At 35.8% G+C, this 18947-nt stretch overlaps 1 protein-coding gene and 1 non-coding gene across 2 annotated transcripts in view; one reads left to right on the top strand and one right to left on the bottom strand.

Moving 5' to 3' along the window:
* Positions 1 to 5758: 5758 nt before the first annotated feature.
* LOC126973890 (neuropeptide CCHamide-1 receptor-like) overlaps positions 5759 to 18947 on the bottom strand; it is a 117848-nt gene continuing 104659 nt past the window's right edge. Inside the window, exons 6-9 of the mRNA XM_050821253.1 lie at positions 9070 to 9173; positions 8286 to 8423; positions 7280 to 7393; positions 5759 to 6327 (exon numbers count right to left, since the gene is read on the bottom strand). Coding sequence (XP_050677210.1) covers positions 6267 to 6327; positions 7280 to 7393; positions 8286 to 8423; positions 9070 to 9173 — 417 coding nt within the window. The 3' untranslated portion in view covers positions 5759 to 6266. The remainder of the gene's footprint in view (positions 6328 to 7279; positions 7394 to 8285; positions 8424 to 9069; positions 9174 to 18947) is intronic.
* Trnap-ggg (transfer RNA proline (anticodon GGG)) lies at positions 7539 to 7611 on the top strand. The gene has a single exon. It is a non-coding gene; the product is annotated as a tRNA-Pro (tRNA).

The raw sequence follows: 18947 nt of genomic DNA on the forward strand, positions 1-18947 counted from the left end.
TAAAAATAAGTGAAGTATCATCAGCAAACTATACAATCTCATGGCTATTATCTACCACAAACGGTAGATCGTTAATATATATAAGAAACAAGAAAGGACCGAGAATAGAACCCTGTGGAACACCGATTCCCACAGGTTTACCCGAAGACCGTTTGCCATTTACATCGACTATCTGAACTCTTTCGCTTAAATATGATTTTAACAGATTTAGGGCTCTATTTTTCACTCCATAATGCTTTAGTTTTAGGAGTAAAGTTTCATGGTGGACGCAGTCAAATGCTTTTGACAAATCACAAAAAATGCCCAATGCATCCTGTGACTCTTCCCAGGCGTCAAAGATGTGCTCAATGAGTCTAGTACCCGCATTAATTGTTGATAAGCCCCTTGTGAAACCAAACTGATTTTTATTCATTAATTTACAAAAATGCATTTGTAGCTGTTGAAGCAAAAGTTTTTCAAAAATTTTACTAAAAACAGGCAGCATTGAAATAGGTCTGAAATTAGCAGGGTCAAAAGAACTGCCCGATTTAAATAAAGGTATAACTTTGCTGTATTTCATGAGGTCACACCCTCATGCATTCATTAAATATTATTGCTAATTCAGGTGCTATAATGTCAAGTATGTATTTAACAATATTAGTCGAATGGCCCCATAGGTCTTTTGTATTTTTTAGGTTAATTAATTTGAAGATTTTTATTATATCACTACCTGTAACATACTTAAATTTCAAGTCAGTAGAAGATACTGGTACTTGTAATTTAAGCATATCATATGCTGCTTTTGGCGAAAAGTTAAGGTATTTGGTCGTGACAATTGGGATTTCGGAGAAGTATTTATCAAATTCATTTGCAATTTTTATTTCCGAATTTATAACGCGATTATTAATATTTAAACAGATAGAGGTGTTACGGCAATTCGATCTACCAGTTTCATTGTTAATTACACTCCAAGTCACTTTTACTTTATTATTACTGTTTTTAATTTTATCTGCAATAAAACATGTTTTTGCTTCATGACAAACTATTTTAAAGAGCTTGGAGTATTTTTTTACATATATTTTAAATTCTTCACTATTATTGTAATGTTTCTCATAATAAAGGTCATATAAACGTTTACGACTTTTGTGGATACCCATTGTTGCCCAATCATTAAAACTATGTTTGTTGTTTACTGTCACCGTTACTGGAGTAAAAATCCTGTCAAATTCCTCACAGAAGGAATTGAAGACTAAGTTGTAGTGAAAATTAGCAGTTTCGCCACAGTGTAAAAATGGTATTGTATTTACCAAATTATTTCTAAACCTCTCAAGACGGCTACCCGTAACTGGTATAATCGTCACCTTTTTTGGTCTGACATTGTCCAATCTTGTATTTACTTTTATAAGTTGCCCAGTATGGTCGGACTGAAGATTATTAATTATGAGTTTACTAGTAATAGTAACATCTGTAAAAATATTATCTAAACAGGTTGCTGTTGTAGAAGTGATTCTAGTAGGTTCCCAAAATACATTGAACAAATTAAAACTTTGAAATAAATTTTTAAGGCTAGTACAATTGGCCGAAGGTTCAAGCAAGTTTATATTAAAATCTCCACACACTATAATTGACTTGCTAGTTTTGCTAAATTTTGATAGTACCTCCTCCATTCTATGTTGGAATTGTTCATATTATGCAGTGGGGGGGCGGTATACACTTACAATAATAAATTGCTCTAGTTCTATACAAGCTATCTCAATTAGTTGTTCTATAGAGAGATTAACAATATCTCTTCTATTTTTACATTTTAATCTATTATTAATAATAATTAGGGAACCTCCATGTATTGCCCTACTTCTACAAAACGAACTGACTACTTTATGTTCTCTAAAACTAAACTGGAGCTGATGACTCTTACGCCAATGTTCTGTAATACATAATATATCTATATTACAGCAGCTCAAAAACAGTTCAATTTCTAATTCCTTACTTGAGATACCTTGTATATTCTGGTGAACAATATTTATGAGCTTTATATTATGATTATCTATAGCAGTAACATTTATATTTGGTGAATGTTGCCTATTTTGTATGATATTGCAAGAGTTGTCCTCCCTTGTCAAATAACTTAATTTAAATTAATTGAAGAAAAATCTTCATTGTTATATTTTTGTACATTAGTACTAATACATTCCCCAATAGGGGCTTGTATGTCGATTATTTTACAATTTTGCCCAATAGAGGCATGTTTATTAAATAATACTACAGAGGAAGTAGTTTGTTCACTAAGACTATAAGCTACTATAGTAGCCAGTTGTCGCTTAACTCTAAATGGTAGGTATAGGTTACCATTGGTTATTTTCAGTTTATAATTAATGAATTTATTTGTGTCAAATAAAATAAAATTTTCATTGTTGTGGAATGTCGCATTATACAAAGTTGTATTTAATTTAAATATTTTTCTATTTTGCTCCTGTGTCAAATCCGAGGAGTATGGGAATATATACGCTTCGTGTTCTATTCGTGCTATTTTACATTGCCATTAATAATTACAAAATACTTACCGTTGATATGTAATCCCAGTGTTTTTTCTTGTAGTATAATTTTTACCAAGTTTTACTTCGCAACCCGGAATTTTAGTTTCAATTATTATTAGCAAAGTTTAACAGGGACATGTGGTACGTCAACGTCACACATTGTTCGAGACTGGCACATTGCGACTACGCCTGCGGTATCTAGTTGGAGCGCAGCGGAGACCAACCTAAGTGTAACATTATCAATAGCTTTATCCACTATATCGCTTTTTATTTTGCGATACTTAATATGAACATACTTTGGACATCTATTTGTATGAATATCTAATATATCTCTAGGAGATACTTTTGTACAATAATTAGGTTTCTCATTCACGACTACAAAAATACATCGACGTCCTCTCATAATTTATTATGATTCATAAATTTTACATAATTTGTAGAACAGAAAAGACAACAATTACTTAAATAAATATAAACATGAATCCCTTAGATTGATCGACCGCTACAAGTGTCTCTAACTCCGGGTAATCTAATTTACTTTGATCGATTTCTTCGCAAACATAATACGATTTCCAGTTTGGCATTTGGAAGTCCAGGATTTTTTGGACATTTTGTTAATTAAATTATAATGAATGTCTTTGCTCAATACATAATTAATCCCCGTATTAAATAGTATAAAATAAATACTCTTATACATATAGAGCGTCCCATTTTCTATGATATTAATAGGGGTTATAAATCTTTAAAATCTAGCCATCACAAAATTTCTTAGATTGCTTTCGCACTACGTCCGATCCGAATCCGATCCGTACCCGTGAAGATACGGTCCGGTGTACTCGTAGAACTATTTCTAACAGTTGCTGGAAATGAAATCGGATGGCGCGAGCCGGATCTAGATCGTAAACGACAATAGAAATATTTCTACGATTTCTACAAGGGATCGTATTTTCACGGGTACGGATCGGATTCGAATCGGACATGCGAAAGCACTCTTAGGGCCTTTCTGTATTTCTATAGCAAGTCTTCATTATATTTAAAGAGACAAGAATTAATAAATATATTCTACGTTTAGCACAAATACTTCTCTCTCATTCTACGATTTAAATAAAAAGCAAATCCAATGTTGTCACGCCAGATTCACTAAAATTAAAAGCACCGATATCGACCCGTAAACATTTTTTTTAATCAGGATGTGACGAGCAGGACGATGAGTTGATGGTAATTGATTCGCCCTGCCCATTACAATGAAGTACTCATAGGATTATTGAAAAACCCAAAAATTCTGAGCTTTTGCGCACATTTCCGCTCGTCACCTTGACAGTAAGATGTTAAGTCTCATTTGCCCAGTAATTTCACTAGCTACGGTGCCCTTCAGACCGAAACACAATAACGCTTACACATTATTGCTTTCTCGGCAGAAATAGGCACCGTTGTGTTACCCATAATCTAACCGGCAACCAGTGCAAAGGGGCCTCCCACTGGTAAAATCTCTTTCATAAATTTTTGTGCCGATGAACCCCAAGGGGCCATCGTTTCCATCCCTCAGAGAACAAATATATATCCATCACCGAGTGATGCATATATCCTTCGCTTTAGATATACGTTACCTGCTCCTGCCGCCTTAGATGTATTTACGAACCAAATCCTACAAACAGCGCTTGAAACTTTTCAGCTAGTTTGTTTATTATAGACTTAAGCTTTATAAGCTTTCATAAATTAGCAATATAACTATGATACTATTTTTACTATAACTATGATACTAGTAGTATTATAAATTGAAAGGATAATAACATGAATTATATAATATTTTTCTTGGTTTTCAAAACTTTTTACTCATTTTGAATAAAACTTTCTTACATGTCACTATTTTAGTACGTCATTTCATAACAAAAATAAATTAAATTTTATTTAAATTTGAAAAAAATTTTCATGACTAGATCTTTTAATTGTATAGTAAAACAGTATAATCATAATTTAAACTTATTGTATAAACCCTTATAGTTATATTATTTACAGCTAAATATGTCACAAATAATGCCCAAAAAATTTACAAATATTTTTATCCTATACGTCGATATAAAAATAATAACTATAGATGATATAACGTTATATATAACTGTTAATAAAATCTAACTTTATACATAATATTCACTAAAAAATAATTTTCAGCACGAAATTTAATGCAATTTGTAAAAGAACTACAATTTAAGTTCACAAAGATAGCCTCTCCCTCGAATTTATTCGAAAATGGAAGCTAGTTACAAAATTGTATATTTCATTCAATACAAAAAGAATGCTAGGAGAGTTTCTTGCGCCTCTTCTTCGCTCTCAGAGCGCCATTTGTTTCCAAAGCGATAGCAGAATCTAGTATAATAGAAATGACATCAAAAACAATTCTAAAGGAATCAATTTTGAGAAAATAAATGCCTTATATGCCTTTTAAAATATGCGTACATCTTCCCACAGATTGAGATACTTTCATAAATCAACCGAGACTGACAGCTAACATAATGGTTAGAACAGCTAACATAAAGTTACGAACTATTTTTTATTAAAAACGTTTTAGGTGTTGTTCACGGCTTTAGACGAGGTTGTGAACCACCTCTAGAAATACAAGTGTCGTTAAGTATAAAATACACATTTAAATATAATTTATTTACATGGTCACTAATTCTTCTATTTTCCTCTCCCTAGTATTCGAAACTAAAATAAACCCGTTTGATGGATGGTACATGAAAAATAAGCATGGGTTCTTAAATTTTATAATTAAAGTCAATTCGTTTATTAGTAAAATTACTGGGAGGATGTGGAGCTTATTTGTTTAAATTTTTCATAGAATTTTTATTATCAAACTAAAAACTGACCTTTATGTAAAGATATACTTAGTCTGGCCATAAATACTGTTACAATTGAAAATAAACAAAAACATTACATTTGAATTTGGAATTTGTCATTTTTTATGATTATTCATTGAGTTTTCTCATTTTGGCGCCTACATATTGTTCATTATTTTACGATATTAAAATGGAGTTTGGTGGGGTATTAGCTTTGAAGGAGTTACTGAGCGATACTTTTGTGAAAAAGGTATCAAAACATCGGCACAAGTGTATCAAGATACCATTCTTGGGAAGGTAGTGAAGCCTCAACAACACCATATTCAATTACCAAGAATTGTCCTTGCAGCAAGACTCGGTGCTCGGTCTTGGTTGGAAACGAACGTTTTGAACTTCATCAGAGCTGAAGACTGGCCGTCGTCAAGTCCCGATCTTAATCCGCTGGATTATGATTTATGGTCAGTTTTAGAGAGTACGGCTTGCTCTAAGCGCCATGATAATTTTGTGTCACTAAAACAATCCGTACGATTGGCAGTGAATAATTTTCCCATGGAAGTAGTGCGTGCTTCTATTGATAACTAGCCTCAACGTTTATAGGACTGTATTGCAGCCGATGGACACCACTTCGAATAAGCTTTTTATATCTTTAATTGTTTTATATTTATGTATTAAACTAACACACTGCAAAAGTAATAAAAGTTATTTGCAATAGAAAATTTTTTTCTTTGTTTCAGTATTTATGGCAATACTAGGTAGTATAATACATATCCCAGAATGATATTCGTATTGTGATAAAACAGAATCCGTCATTATTTCGTCCAAAATTTCCACTCAAGTTTATCATTTATCATCAGTTTGTTTCACGCTACATCTTGTCTAGTTCATAAATGTTCGCAAATGTTCGCGAACAACTTCTGTCTCAAGGCTTCAATGATCCGTTGTTCAGTAACCGAACGCTGCTCTCCCGACCAATACTTGTCCTGAGAAAATATTCATTCATTTCAAATTCTATTCTAATAACAACATTCAAGGGAAATCTCATTTAAGTGCGCTGTTTACTTTATTTCGTGGGTATTGAATTAGATTGAGCATTCACGCTCGAACATGTAACGTTCGTTCTATCCTCTTATTAAACGCGATCAGTTACAGCAGTTTTACGAGAGGTACACGTGCTATTGCTAAATGAATAAAGGACAAAAAACAATTGTATATCGTAAAACCTCGACTTTATAAAGAATTGACTTCTGTCGTGTATTCTGAAACACACTATTTTTGTTATATATTCTTCAATTCTTCCTGACATGACAAAAGTTATTAAAATTTAATTAAAAAATATAGTCATCGTAAGAAATACAAATTTAAAACAATAGAGAATAATAGTTTCAGAACGTTCAGTTTTATCTTTTGAACAAACGTGATGTTGTAATCACTTGTACTTAGACGATATAATATTTTATCTACAACCATGCTTTAAATCCTCTATTAAATATTCTAAATCAGTTATTACCAACATTAAAATACCCAATGTCCTAATAACCATTACGTCATCCAAACGAATCTTGTAATGAAATTCAATACAACATTACAACACTCGTTTGGATGATGTAATGGTTACTAGGACTGCCTTTTTTAATATTAGCTTGCTGCTAACTGTTTCAGAATCTTAAGAATATAGAGGATTCATATCATGGGTGTAGATAATGTCTTGTATGCAACTGTTGACAATTAGGTATTAAAATACTCATGTGATACTATTATTACTAAATATATATGAAGAAATATAATGTATATATATAAATAAATAGATAAACCATGAATGTGTCATGTTTTAATACCCCTTATTACACAACAGTTGCATAAATAACTAATCGTATATTTTTTCTATGTATGTCATCGTTTGTACTGGTAAGACCAATTTATTTATAGACTTACGTTCTGGGCATCATGCTGACATTGGTCTTCCTGCTAGAATTCAATCGCCTGGATGTTGATAACGACATGGAGCTTCGAGTACCATGGGGAGGTGTAGATCGGCAGAACAGGTATCTAAGCAATTTGTTGTGTTTTTTAAAGTGATAACCCCCACTTCTGGGATTAATACACAAATAAAATTTGAAAACATAATTTTATGAATGCAGCCACAACCTGAGTTGAATAAAGCATACAAGATTTTATCAACGATACATCACTCGAACGGTTATCTCAGTTGGAAGAGTACTCGCTTGGGACGCGAGAGGTTGCGGGTTCGAGTCCCGCATCGTTCATAAAATTTTATTTGAGAGCAGGTATCTGTTAATTCGTTTATAATTTTAATTCAAAAGCTTCGTAAGCAAATATCAAAAAAATCTAAAAACTCAAGAATCCTAACTAAATTAAAAAAGTAACTCTCCTTATGCTATGAGTATTAAGGTCTGTCCACTTTTCAAATATATTAGAGAGATGCGTAAAACAATAATGTAGAAAAATTTAAATTATGGCTAATATATCTTAAGCTTCTATAGCTTAAAATAATCCTTAAGCTGAAAATAATAATATTTAAAAGTAATTCTTTGAGAGTGGTACCTACAAAGTAATGTTTATTTTATATTATTGAATTATGTCTATGTAATGACGTTTAAATAAAGTAATTGTAATATTGACTATCAAATATTAGTATGGCGATTTATTGGCAAATTGTTTATATTTTAATATAACTGAGTATAAGCCGAGAATGTGCAAAATATTGATTATATCGCTGACAATACTGTCAATATAATGATAATTATGATGTTTTCTGAATGTCGGTCAGTTTTGCAAACCAACGCGGGAAATGTTATACGTCCGAGTAAACCAATTATAAGCAACATGTTTATTTGTAAACATATTTATACCAAGGTATAACTTTATACCAAGTTTATTTGAAAGGCCATTTATGTATTAAATAACGTTAATACCTTACCTATTAAAATGCTTCCTAAATATTCCGCTTGTGCAGTACAGTGCAACAGGATTGACACAGCTGTTGAGGAAAGATAGGCAGAACCCGACAATCCGTAGAGCAGACCACCATGCGTTAAAGTCTTCTTCCGCTGTTGGACTGAAAACGAATCTCATTCTAGAACTTTCTTTGATTAGCGTGAGTGTCAAATTCAAATGTTTTTATTCAAAATAGGATGTACCACTTATTGAGAGTTATAAGGTACCCATTCGAAAATGCCTCAGACCTGAGAAGAACGGACGCAAGAAACTCTGCGGACGTCATGTTTGTATTTTTTAAATAAAGTAAAATTTCGATACATACAATCACATTTATATTAAATTGCAATAGCCTGACTGCAATCGCTCCATTCCCAATATGTGAATAGTCATTTAATATATATCACACAAACGTTTTTTACAATTCCTTTAAATTTCGTAATACATTTCTTTTGAACATTTTCTGGGATCTTGTAAAGTTGTAAAAGCGACATCGCCCCACAAAAGCTTAACTTGACTTAGCCGAGTAATAGGCATTGTAAGTTTATGTTTGTTCCTGGTGTTAACATTATGTTTATGACAATAAAGGATCAAAACGCAAGTTATATTGTAACTGTTTTATTACATTAGGTTTTAGCGTAAAACTTACAGTTTCATTATTATTTTCTTCAAGCCGACGTTTCGTGACAAATAACAAAAAACCGGAGTACAACTAGAGGAGAAGAAAAGAGTCCTTACGTTATTGTGAACTACAAGATAAAACATACCAATAATAGAACCACATCATAAAGACATGGGTAGGCAAGAAGCACGCTGCGAAAACCAACACGAACGCAAGAACTGTTAACGCCACTTTTCTTCTTGCTCGCATCTGTCAAAAAACTTTCAAATTTATTGTTGGCTGAAGAAACATAAGAGAACGAAGAAAGATAACAGGCATAATTAAACATGTAATAATAATATAATAATAATAATAATAACTTTTATTTCTCACCAACAACCAAAATTACAATATAGCGAAAACTTAAAAATACAGGGGATACATAAGTTTTGGTTGTGGATCGCTGGTGCCTGTGGTAGGTAATAAAATACCTGTATTACTGTCACAAGGATTCCACTTTTACACAGTGACTTAAAAGCTTGAAATTCCAAAGGATAGAGGTAAATGTGTGTGTGTGTGTGTGTGTGAGAGAGAGAGAGAGAGAGAGAATGTATGTGCAAACATGCGTACGATAGGGTGTTCTCGGTTTATAGGTGTGCTAACTATCCAAGACCTCCAGAAGTCTCTCTGAGTGACAGTAATCTTGCAAAAGGAGCCATTCGTGTGCAGTTGACCGACATTTGTACATGTTTAGACCATACAAACATAATACCTTGTGTAGCTTATTATAAAGGTACGGTCCCAGAAACAGAAAGAATCTGCGGTAAAAATGATGGTACTTATCAAGATATGTTAATAAATATCAAAATAAGTGCCACTTTAATCAAATAACAGCGTTTTATATTTATATATTTTATTTCTTTGCAATGCTTTGATTGATTATTTGTATCTCTCTCTTACTTTTTTTTTATGAAAATAAGGGAAGAAAGGAGCAGGCCGTCCAGCTAATGGTAATTGGTACGCCCTGCCTGCCATAATGAATTACTTACTATAATTAGTAAGGTACTGGCAGCACCTAACAAAATATTATTTTTATTTAACATTGTTTTATTTACTTACCTGTCTCTGCGTTCCTTGCATCTCTCCCGGCATGTTCTGAGTACTGAGCACTAGATGTCTTGCCATAAGAACGTAGAACAGCGCAATCACCGCAAGTGGCATCGAGTAGTAAATCAGGAACTTCAGTAACACAACCAGACGTGCGTACTCTTCGCCCCATTCCACTGGGTACGGATAGCATACGAGAAACTAAAAAAAAAGTAAATTGTTAAAAAAAAGAATTCATGAACATTTGAGGTATAATTGCACGGAATTTCACTTCATAATAACTAAGGTGATGATAAATTATTTTGTGTAGAAAACAATTACGCGAAAAATCAGTTGTTGCCATGAAGCATGTAATACACGAAAATTATTTAGTATTTAAAAATAAATCCAAAAGAGAAAGCTAAATTAATTTCCAAGACCAAACAACTGTTTCTAATATTTTTTCCTTAACACTGAATATCTTCTTGAATATATTCAATTTTGACGCTGCAGTGGATTTCTGGAAACTTCTAAAACAAAAAACACTAAAACTATCCATAAGATATAAAGTTTACAAAAAGTTTTCAAGAATAGTAAGTTAGTAAGTAGTAAGCAAGAAAAATATTAAGTTTTAATACAAAACGCAGCCAATGTGAATCAGCTAAGCTCAGCTGTTAAAAAGCCCATAGCGTTATCAAATGAACTCAACATGAGGGAACTCTATTCAGTTTAGTAACTATTTGGTAATATTTCGTACCTTCTTCATGGGACTGACGACAAATTCTCTGACATAGGAGCCAATGTAGGCTGGCACCGCAAGAGCAGCCGCCAGAACCCATATACCGATAGCTGCGGCCACGGTCAGACGAGTTGCTCGTTTACTTCCACCTAGAGAAAATTGTATTTAAAACACTTGGTTGCCTCGTAATTGTCTATACTCTTTTGTAATTTTTCTTATGGCAAACAATGCAGATAGTTCCTGTAGAAATAGAGAGATACCTATAGACAACAGACGCATTGGTATCTGATTGGCTAATCTAATGCCAATTGACTCTCGCGCCGGTTAATAACCAATTGTCACCGAGCACCCGCATAGTCGCACGCATATTCATTAATAATTCATCAGTGGTCAACTGAATATTTGCATCGCATCAAAGTAGTCGTTCATTCATTCACCAAACGCCGAGCGACCACACTTTTTAGCACCAGGAGTTTGTAGAGGATTAGCGGGGGCCCCCAGCTTCAGACCATCTCTTCCTCGGAACCTCAGGAATGTCTGTCTATTGTTTTACAATAACCAATTTTCATTTTTAATATCATAATATGTTTTCCTATGAACGCGCTTATACAATACTGTCTCCGTCTTAAATTTTGTATAACTATATTTAATTAAGTTATCTATATTAATATTGTAAACCTCAGGCCTTTATTGTTCATTATTGAACTATCTCTGATTTATTATATCTTTATCTAGTTTATCTTTCTACTATCTATAATTTCTATTAACTTTACTATCTATTTTGTTTATATTTTTTGTACATATTGTATAACCTTGTATTTTGTTTTCGTCTATAAATGAGGCATCATTTAGCATGTTAGTGTAATTATAATTTTATTTTTAATGCTATCTATTCCCAAAGCATCGTTCACGTAAATTAAAGGTCATATTTTGTACGAATGCTTATTTTCAATATAAATCATGGAAACAAAAATATTCCTTTATTCTTCATACACCGATTTTGCTCAAAAACAGCCTGTTGCTTTAGGCTTTACACTAAAGGCATTGAAGTTTCATGAATGTCCTGGCGTTCTTCTCAGATCTGAGGCACACATTTCCGAATGGGTGGTAGTTTTCGACTTTCAACACGTGAATTCATATTCTATTTTGATTAAAAGTAATTGAATTTGAATGTCTCAAAGTGACGTGAGCACTTCCGAATTCACTCAGAATTATGTGTGTCACTTAATGTGAGGTAAAAGTCTTGTCACATTTTCATAGTAAAAAAAATACTTTAAGCTTAATCCGAAAGATATATGTGATTATTTTATAGCAATAGCAATGACAGTACAATATTGTATATTTTATTAAAAAGAGCGCACAGAAAGAATTCTGGGGAAGTTTCTTGCGCTGTTTCTTCTCTCTCAGAGCGTCATTTGTTTCGGAAGCGGTAGTAGTATCTAGTATATTAGAAATGACATCAAAAAGAATTTTAAAGGAATCAATTTTGAAAAAATAAATGCCTTTTTATGATTACATGCTACAATTTCACAAAAAATATACGCGTATCCGGAAATAAATAGCACTAACCAACAGACCGGTATCGTTTGAATGACTATGGTTTTCATGGAAACCTTCCAAATATTCTATCTGTAATTTCTGAAGTCCATTTATATGAAAAGTCGAATGGAATAGCAAATAACATACATATATGTATAGTACAGACGACCTGTATAGCCGAGTTGTTAGCGATCGTATCTACTAAGCTAGAGGTCCCGGGTTCGAATCTCGGTAGGTGCACGCATTTATATAATGAATATGGATGTTTGATTCCGATTCATGGATGTTTATATGTTTTTATGTATGTTTATGTATGTTTAAGTAAGTATATTGTATTAAATATATCGTTGTCTTGCAACCCATAACTCAGGCTATATATGCCTAATTTGGGGCAAGATAATATGTGTAAAAAGTGTGTCAATATTATTATTATTATTATATGAAAGTTTTAATATAGTGATATTTATCTAATTCGAAGAGCCTGCCCGCACATTTAGTCACTTATCGTCTATTAAATTAAAAAAAACTTGCCCACTTAGTAGGTAGGTTAGGCGTTACTTTTTATAGGATTTGGTAGAGGAAAGCGATCGCTGGTCCGGTCCTACTCGTGAACGGGCGCTACTGATCCTAAATTAATCATTGAATTTTTTTTTTATATGAGAGGGGGCAAACGGGCAAAAGGCTCACGGGATGGGGAGAGGTGAGGCAGCCGCCAACAACAACAACAGGTGTGTCAAGAAATGCGTTGCCGGCCTTTAAGGTGGGAGTATGCTTTTTTCTTGAAGGTCCCTAAGTCGTATCTGTTCGGGAAGACCGCTGCCGGTAGTTGATTCCACAAAGTGGCTGTGCGAGGCAAGAAATTTCGAAGAAAACGCGCGGTTGTGGAATGCCAGACGTCTACGTGATGCGGATGGTACTTTGCACGTAATGTCCGATGGTGGAATTCGGCCGCTGGAATCAACCCGAACAGCTCCTCTGAGCACTCCCGGTGATAAATGCGGTAGAAGATGCAGAGAGAACCCACATCTCTACGCAATGCTAGAGAATGAAGCCGATCGGAGATGACTTGATCGTCGATGATTCGAGCCGCTCTTCGTTGTATGCGGTCAAATGGAAGAAGCTGGTACTGGGGAGCACCCGCCCAGAGGTGAGAACAGTACTCCATGTGAGGCCGAATTTGCGCCTTATAAAGTTGCAGGCGGTGGCTTTTAGTGAAGTACTGTCTCGCCTTACTGAGTACACCAAGCTTTTTAGAGGCCAGTTTGGCCTTCTCATCCAAGTGATCACGGAACTGAATGACGCTCGATATATCGACGCCAAGTATGCCAATACAGGCTGTGGCAGTTAGAGGAGTGATCTCGAATCGAGGGGATACGACAAAGGGAGACTTTTTAGTGGTGAACGCACAAACTTGTGTCTTCTTGGGGTTGAATTGGACTAAATTTTGTCGGCCCCATTCCGAGACTATGCTTTGCAAAGTCTCGATTTCAGACACAAGTTTGATCCGGTTCTCGTCGACGCTATTCCGGGACATGTTGGCACGGCCGGTGTAGGAAGCATACCCCGTGCTGTCGTCTTCATAGCAATGAATATTGCTGATTTGCAGCATATCATTGATATGCAGAAGAAACAGCGTAGGGGATAGCACACAGCCTTGCGGGACACCAGAGTTTATGGGTTTTAAGTCGGAGCATGCACCGTTGATAACAAACTTGATGCTCCGATCAGCCAAAAAGCTAGTGACCCATTTGCACAACTTCTCGGGAAGCCCATAGGATGGCAGTTTCGCTATAAGCGCTTTATGCCACACCCGATCAAAGGCCTTCGCTATGTCCAAACTCACTGCCAACGCCTCTCCCTTCGACTCAACCGCTTGCGCCCGAGGTACGCAAGAAGATCACCAGCTGAGCGACCCTGACGGAAACCGTACTGGCAGTCGCTGATCAGCTGGTGCCCCTCTAGGTATCCCAAGAGCTGGCGGTTGATGATCGACTCCATTACTTTGGAGAACATGGAGGTAATGGCAATGGGGCGGTAGTTGGACGGATCTGAGCGTACACCTTTCTTAGGGATCGGGTGCACTAAAGCCGCCTTCCATAATTTCGGGACTACGCCTGATGAGTAGGAGAGCCAGAAAAGACGGGTAACGACCGGCGCCAGTTCACATGTCCGCAGCACTATCGGGGGAATGCCATCGGGCCCGCTTGATTTGTGTATGTCCAAGGTGAGAAGCGCCTTAAGCACGGCACCATGCCGTATTTTTACCTCCGGCATATATGAATCGCACCGCGGAATATGCGGTGGTGGTCATCCAGAGTCGAGTTGGACGCGAAGAGGGAGCCCAGGAGATCAACTTTCTCTTTCGCGTCATGGGCCAGCGAGTCATCATCCCTGTGCAGTGGCGGAATGGCTGGCTGGCAGAAGTTTCCTTGGACAGCCTTGGCGAGCGACCAGAATGCACGAGTTCCCGAGGGAAGGCGTGCAAGTCTCTCGCCAATTCTGCCAATGTGCTTCGACTACGCGTCAGCAATAACTCTTTTGAAGGACCTGGAGACATGATTGAAGTGTTTTTTAAGTTCGCTGGAATTCACATACTTAGATACCACGGCATTGACCCAAGCCTGATAGCACTCCTGATTTCGGCGAGAGGCCATTTTGCAGGAGCGGTCAAACCATGGTTGGGACCTGCCACTGATAGGCACAGAGGAGGATGGAATGAATAGTTCCATACCTTGCAGTACCACATCAGCAACAGCATCAGCAGCGGCATCTGGATCTCCCAGTGAAAAACAGATCTGCCTCCACGGGTAGGATGCAAAAAAGCACCGCATCTCGTCCCACTCTGCTGACCTATAGTGCCACACGCGGCGACAGCCTAAGAAGCGGGGCCGTGTTGGGCGCGTGATCGGCACGGTGCTCCGGATCAGGCAGTGGTCCGACGATCCCAGAGGAGGGTCAACGCAAAACTAGGTAGCCGTCCGGATGTGAGGTCAACAGAAGGTCCAACAGTGAAGGTGTATGATCTTGCACATCTGGGATTCGCGTTGGCGCATTAACCGGTTGCGTCAGACCATATGCTAAGGCGAAGTCGTGAACAGATCTCCCTGCATGATCGGTGGTACGTGAGCCTAGCCATTCGGCGTGGTGGGCGTTAAAATCGCCAAGAAACACGATCTCTGCAGTGGGGATCTGCTCCAACACGGAATCTGTAGCCATTTGGATGTGTTCGAGGAGCCGGCCAGTCTCTGCGTTACCGCTATGGGACCTATACAGGCATGTGTAGATTCGCGGATGGTCATCGCAGTCTACACGCAGCCAGATGATGGATAGGTCCTGTCCTTCAAGAAAACTCAGGCGTCGAGAACAGATATCCTCCCTGACGTAAACGCACACGCCAGCCCGTGGTATAAAGGAGTGTTCCAAATTATACCCCGGGTAGGAAAGGTAAGATGAATCAGCCAGGGAGGATATCTGTGTCTCGGTTAAAAAGAGCAGGGCCGGCTTCGCCGTCTCCAGGTGAAAGTGGACGGCATTTAAATTTGAGCGAAGCCCCCTGATGTTGCAAAAGTCCACAGCGAGTGTGGAGGAGGCTGGTTTGAGCCTCCTGCTCTGTTTGCCAGAGTCAGCGCAGATTTGCCCCCTCCAGAATACGCGGGCCAGCCTGGGCAACCACTGTTAGGTACAGGCCCTAATTGTGGACGCCCAGGGACGGATTCTCCAGGGCTGCATAAAATTCTTAAATTGCTGCTTTTGTTATTAAATTTAAAGTTATGTTATCTTTATAACTAACATAAAATTTTCATGAAATGTTCGAATAATACCATTACTTATTTACGTGTATGGTTTGATGCATCAACTGTGCTCAATAAATCGTTTTCATTATTATATTAATATGTTATATGAATAATGAATAGATAAATATTGATTTGAAAGAGTGCCAAAGAGTTTCTTGTCACTTCTTTACATTAAAGCTCAATTTTCTCAAAGCAAATCAATTACCTTAAATCGTGAATAACTCAACATTCTGTGTAAAAATATATTTTTAAACATTTAATAACATTTATTTTTGACCTATAACTTTTATAAGAATAACTTTTGATTTTAAAAAACAAATAGTTGTTTAGTGACTCAGTTGTGTGTTAAAATATAACATAACTTATGTTATATTTTATTCATAAACACAAATCGTAATAAGAAGATACATTTTAAATGTAATAGAAATTATTGTTTCCATATCATATCATTATAGTTTATAAATTTATTCAAACAAAACAAACCTTATTACTATATTTATAATACTACTATTCATTATCATCATCGTCACCATCATCATCATCATCAGCCGGAAGACGTCTACTGCTGGACAAAGGCCTCCCCCAAAGATTTCCACGACTATAAACTATCATTACGGGGAAGCGTACTAAGAATACTGGCAGCAAATCCGCGTTTGATAGATAGGCTGATCCGTTGGCCGAAATAGCTGCCAGCTTGCTTGGGTAGCAAGTATATATTGAGACGAGAAGATAGTACTTTGTACATTCTCCGCGCCTCTGGGCCCCACGGACCAAGTGTCAAACGGAACAAAGATGTAAGATTCACTGACGGCCGTTCCCAATATTCAGTCTATCTCATACTTGAGATAAAAATCGTTAGTATCGTTGACTTTTCTGTCCCAATAAACTTATCGACGGTAATTTACCTTATCCGTACACGCTGTCTGTCAATGGGACGACGTATAGCTTACCAGCGATTGAAGTTTGTATGGAAATTTCAATTCACACGTCCCAATATAAGGCGATAAGAATGACTTATCGGGTATATTGGGACAGCTTCAGATTATTGACACCTTATTACTGACAGTAGAAGGTAGTAATTATCTCTATCTGTAGATAGTATATTGGGAACGGCCGTGAGACCGACATATTGCTACATTTGCTGTCTTTGACAGTCGAAGCAGCAGCCTCTATATGTATATTTATAGTTTATTGTAGTTATGAGGTTATTTATTTTTAAAAGCATTGACCAGTTCCGTTTTTGTATCAGCAGACTTGGCAGTATACTGAATCCTTGGTTTACATTTAACTGAAATTTTCATTGAAATGCCTATTTTTCATAAATGCTAAACAAAGAAGAAAAAATATTGATCTAAGCCTTCACTTTATGACCGACTTCAAAAAGGAGGAGGTTCTCAATTTGTTGGTATGTTTTTTTTGATGACACCGACTCCAACCATAACATAATCGTAACTAGAATTAGATTTATTAATTAGATTGTATAAAAATACGCAATTATTTTTATTCTTTTTAGTGCATATTATATCTATTATTTCGGAATAGTGTTCTTGACATCGGTTGTTTTTTTGTTAAAAATTTTTAATTAGTAAAGATAGACTTTAAATCGATGGGACGATACTGTAGATTTTGTTTGTGAAACTGAAAAAAAACTTATAGATTAAGTCATTTTGAGTTTATCATTCGGTTTTTATTGCCATAAAGTACACTTTACACGTGGTACACCACGTCGCTTTAATAAATACCATCGACTATTTCTGCCGTGAAAAAATAGTGTGTAAACATTACGGTGTTTCGGTCTGAAGGGCGCCGTAGCTAGTAAAATTACTGGGCAAATGCGACTTAACATCTTATGCCTCAAGGCGACGAGCGCAATTGTAGTTCCATCAGTATTTTTGAGGTTTTTCTAGAATCCTGCATTGCAATGGGCAGGGCGTATTAATTAACATCAACGTCCTGCTCGTCTCGTCCCTTATTTTCATTAAAAAAACTAAGTTAAGTTCATTAAAAGTTTTGCCATACCACTGTATCCTCAAGTAGAAATGGCGAGTTGAAAAAACTTTTGAAATTTTATCCGCACTTGTGTTGAAATATCTTAAAACGATTATAAACAAATGCTGTACGAGCATAATATTATAGTTGTATTTCATCTTAGAACTCTATTTGATTTATTGATACTCTATATATTAAAATTTTGGCGGGTGAATTTAATTTAAACTTTTATTTATCACTTTCCCAAAACTGAAACCAGACTGTGCTTTTTATAATGATTATCTATACATATAACTAAAATTGGATTGTCTGTTTGTAATATTGAAGTAACCGTTTTTTACTACATGTATATGAATATAATATAGGGTAACATACACCAAAATAACATTTTTTACAATTTTTGTCTGTCTGTCTGTCTGTTTGGAACAAATGGACAGACAGACAGACTAATCTAATAATAAGGACTAATCTATTATTAGCTTATTAGCTGTTTTTAGAAAAAATCGTTATTTTAGAAAAATAAAGTAGGTAATGTTGCAATGCCCAAGAAACGGTCTAACTCTGAAAGTAATTTATATGGCAAAACAACGTTTGCCGGGTAAGCTAGTCATTAAATAAAAACTGATTCATTTCCCTTTGCAGTTCAATTTTCTATCAATAATTCTCTCAGCTATTAAAATTTCAACTTCGCAGATGTAAACACAATTAATTTAAGCAATTTGCTTCTCAAAGTGTGTTTGTTCAAAGATTAATCATAATGCATTTTGCACAATACTGACAACTCACAATTAGTGTTGTGCTGACGTAGATCGTAATAAAACTACTCGGTTCATGTCGGAGACAATAAATCATTGGCTTTCAACTAAAATAGAATTTATCACTAGCATTTGATTATAC

The sequence above is a fragment of the Leptidea sinapis genome, chromosome 30 (genome assembly GCF_905404315.1).
Source record: "Leptidea sinapis chromosome 30, ilLepSina1.1, whole genome shotgun sequence".
Lineage (NCBI taxonomy): Eukaryota > Metazoa > Arthropoda > Insecta > Lepidoptera > Pieridae > Leptidea > Leptidea sinapis.